The sequence below is a fragment of the Mus caroli genome, chromosome X (genome assembly GCF_900094665.2).
Source record: "Mus caroli chromosome X, CAROLI_EIJ_v1.1, whole genome shotgun sequence".
NCBI classification, from domain to species: domain Eukaryota; kingdom Metazoa; phylum Chordata; class Mammalia; order Rodentia; family Muridae; genus Mus; species Mus caroli.
The window spans coordinates 1837769-1841563 of record NC_034589.1 but is presented as its reverse complement, the minus strand read 5'-3'; the positions used below and the strand labels follow the sequence as shown (position 1 = coordinate 1841563).

Below are 3795 nucleotides of genomic sequence, written 5' to 3'. Positions count from 1 at the left end.
GAACTCAGAAATCCGCCTGCCTCTGCCTCCCGAGTGCTGGGATTAAAGGCGTGCGCCACCACGCCCGGCGAGTTTTGTTTTCTTAAGGAAGGCGAAGTGGGATGTAGTTTGCACACCTTTAGTTCCAGCACTTGGGAGGCAGAGGCAGGCAGATCTCTCTGAGTTTGAGGCCAGCCTAATCTACATAGAAATTCACAACAGTCAGGAATACAGCAAGACCCTGTTTCCAAAAAAGTAGGGCAGACCACAAAGCCTGATTAGAGTTGTAAGCATGAAGTTCAAGGTCATTTTTGTCAACAGAGTGAATTCAAGGCCAGCTTAGACAACATGAGACTGTCACAGAAAGAAGAAAGCAAAGCACAGGAGAAGGCTAAGACCAGCTCAGCTGAAAGACAGGATGTATCACAAAAGTTGTCTGAATAAAGCTAAAATACTAGCCAGGCATGATGACATGTATCTTTAATCCTAGCACTCAGAAGGTAGAGGGAGGTGGATCTCTGTGAGTTTGAGGTCAGCCTGGTCTACATAAGTGAGTTCAGGATGGCCAGAGGAGCTCTGTTATACAGAGAAACCCTGTGTCAAAAGGACAAAAAAAAACTAAAAAGCTAAGAAGCTGAGCTCAAAACTTGACTTCCACAAACACACTTTCCATCTCTTCTGCTGTCATTTCTTCATTCCTTTCCAATGACACAGCACACTGCAAGTTGCCTCAGATTGACCCATAAGTGTGGCTTTCTTGGGCTGTTGCTGCCATTAAGAGTGCCCACTCTGAGCTGGGCATGGTAGAGGACGCCTTTAATCCCAGCCCTTGGGAGGCAGAGGCAGGCGATTTCTGAGTTCGAGGCCAGCCTGGTCTACAGAGTGAGTTCCAGGACAGCCAGGGCTACACAGAGAAACCCTGTGTCGTAAAACTAAACAGTGCCCACTCTGATCATTCTTCTCTCACTAAACCCTAACTGTCCTTCCAGCCCTCACTCCGGCCACTCCTATGGATGTGTGTGTCCTTGTGACCTGTATCCTGGATTAGGTTCCTTTCTTCCTTCCCTACCTTCACTTCCTAGTCATTTTTGGTCAGGGCAGACAATGGGGACCCTGTTATAACCCTTGTCTCCTCAAGACATCCTCTTAGCTCTCACTTCACTCACAGTAAAAGACAGGAGCCCTCTGGAGCTCAGAATGTCCTTTCTTGTCCTAGCCCCCTCTGCCTTCATCCACTGCCCAACCCCTCATCAGTCACTGCAATCCAGTAATAGGCTTTCTTAGTGCTCCTCAAGCATGCAGTCTGAAATCAGACCGAAGAAACAAGGAAAGAGGAAACAGGCCAATGCGGCTCCAAACAGTGCATAGCCTCATGGCACCTGTACTTCCTGTTTACTTGTCCACCTCATTCACATCATCCCAGAATTCAGGTACATTTTTAAAATACCCTATCTATTTTGTTAATTTTTCTAATAAGAATGGAAGGAGGAAAGGCTAATTGGCAGGGCTTTGGGACACACACACACACTTTCCCTGCTATGTGCAAGGAGGCTAGGCAGCCAGGGCAGAGGGAACAGTGTAGGAGGGAGGTAGAGGGGCCGCTCACTGTCTCAGCCTGAGGTTCGCTGTCTGATCCTTCCTCACTGGGAGTACATCCTTTCTGGATCATGGGGATAGTGAGCGTGGGGTCAACACCTGCATTCTCCCTCTCCTCCAGAGACTTCTTGGATTCTAAGGAAGAATGGGAGGGATCAATGAGGCCACAGCCTATCCTTCCAACACCTTCCCCTTCTATCTGCACTGGGGCAGAGCAAAGAGACAGGGTCCACTCACCCTCAATGAGTTCCTTCACAGCCTGGGACAACACACCGTCTGACATCAACACGGTGCTAGTTTCTGAAGATGGCTTAGGGTTCTTGGACAGAGGTTGCCTGCGAGAGCCATTCTGGATCAATGGGATAACCAGCTCCTTGGGGGCTTCGGGAGGGTTCACACTTACGTCAGGAGAGAAAAAAGGTTGGGAAAGTAGACGTGTTACAAAGCAGAAATATCAGGCCAGCAGTGGTGACGCATGACTTTAATTCCAGCAGCACTCAGGAGGCAGAAGCAGGAGGATCTCTGAGTTCAAGGCCTGCCTGATCTACAGGGTGAGTTCCAGGACACCCCCTCCAAAGAAAGAAAGTATAAATATCAAGATAGAAAGGAGGTTAGGAAACAAAGAAAATCAATTTCAATGGCCAGAAAGAAAGAAAGATAGATAGATCAATGCCCAGTCCTATGGACCATGTTCACAGGTTACTATTCACAGGTCCACTCATTTTTTTTTTTTTTTGAGAGATCTCACGATTTAGCTCACGCTGGTCTTATAAAGTCAGCCTGATGCAATCTCCTAGTGCTGGAATTACAACCATGGATCATCTCTTTAAGTGTGTCTTGTGGGAATCAGCCTTAGGCCTTCAACCATAATGGCCTACAAATTATCATCTTTAGTCCAGATTCTTCCCAGTTCCAGGCCGGCAAGCTGCCTTTTAGAAGTCCCCCACTTAGGCCTTTCGGACCTTTGTTTCTTAATTATACTGCTGATGGCCTCCCCAGACTTGAATTTGCCTCGTTCTCCAAATCGGAGAAGCTCCCATAATTTCAGCTGAGACGGGAAGAATCCTGTCATTTTCTCAAAAGGTACACATACTCAAGTCCCAACGCCTTTTTTTTCCTGAGGAATCTATACCTCTGGTTCTCAGGCCCATTTCACCCACCTAACAAACCTCCCTCTTCTTGCCCTTAAATTCTTATGTTCTTCCTGTTTGTTTTTTAATTGCCCAGGCTAGCGTTCAATTCCTGATCCTCCTGCGCCAGCCTCCCAGGTCCTGACCTATAGGCGTTTGCCGCCACTCCTGGTTACCTCCATAAATTTCCCGAGGCAGTGTTTCAGGCTTTCCAGGCCACTGTCACCAGGACAAACAACTCTTAACTCTGCCCTCCTGCTTAAGCCCATTTCACAGATTTCCAAAACGCGAAAGACCCGGCGTTTCACCTCTGCAGCTCCCTCCCTTCCACGGTCGCCAAGAAATCTTTCTCCTCTGGGGCCTGTCTTTCGCCATCTCCGAGGTCTGCCAGTCGCCTCCGGACAGACGTGCGAGTGAACCCGAAAGAAATTGGAGCCATTGACCGGGCAGGCGGCGGCGGACTTTCACGGTCCGCCATCTTCGCTCCAGTCACAGGCGAGCGTTGCGCTGGCTGGGAAGTTTAGCTCGAGCCGTGAGGGGCTGGCCCGGAAACGTAAGAATCAATCCCAGAATGCAACGCCTCAAAGACAAGTGCTTTGTAGCCGTGGGAAACGGGAATCAGGGCTCAGAAACTCTTTGAAACGTCATAGGAACGTGCCGTATCAAGCATCCTGGGAAATGTAGTTCTCAGTGGTATAGCCGCTGTGGAAGATTGATTAGGTTATTCCTCGGTATTCAACCGGTATGAATTCAGTTCTAGGGTATCCTATACCCTTTCCCGACATCCTCAGGCACCATGCACGCATGTGATGCACGAACATGAATTCAGGCAAAATGTTTATATATACAAAACAAAATAAATAAAACTCATAATGTGCTTCCACAATGTGAACCTTACTGACAGAGGCTGGAAGCTTCCAGGGCTAGGTCTACTTTAGCAGATGGAAGTAGTAAACCATGGAGACAACAATTACATCAGGCAAATAAAAGTTACATTTACTGCCGGCCAGTGGTGGCGCACGCCTTTAATCCCAGCACTCGGGAGGCAGAGGCAGGCGGATTTCTGAGTTCGAGGCCAGCCTGGTCTACA

The 3795-nt window shown here is 48.5% G+C and overlaps 1 protein-coding gene across 1 annotated transcript in view; it reads right to left on the bottom strand.

Annotated features, from left to right (window-relative positions):
- Nucleotides 1-3237, bottom strand: part of Gpkow (G-patch domain and KOW motifs) — a 9986-nt gene extending 6749 nt beyond the window's left edge. Inside the window, exons 1-3 of the mRNA XM_029472937.1 lie at nt 3014-3237; nt 1813-1973; nt 1586-1710 (exon numbers count right to left, since the gene is read on the bottom strand). Of these exons, the coding sequence (XP_029328797.1) occupies nt 1586-1710; nt 1813-1973; nt 3014-3183 (456 nt within the window). The 5' untranslated portion in view covers nt 3184-3237. The remainder of the gene's footprint in view (nt 1-1585; nt 1711-1812; nt 1974-3013) is intronic.
- Nucleotides 3238-3795: the final 558 nt, after the last annotated feature.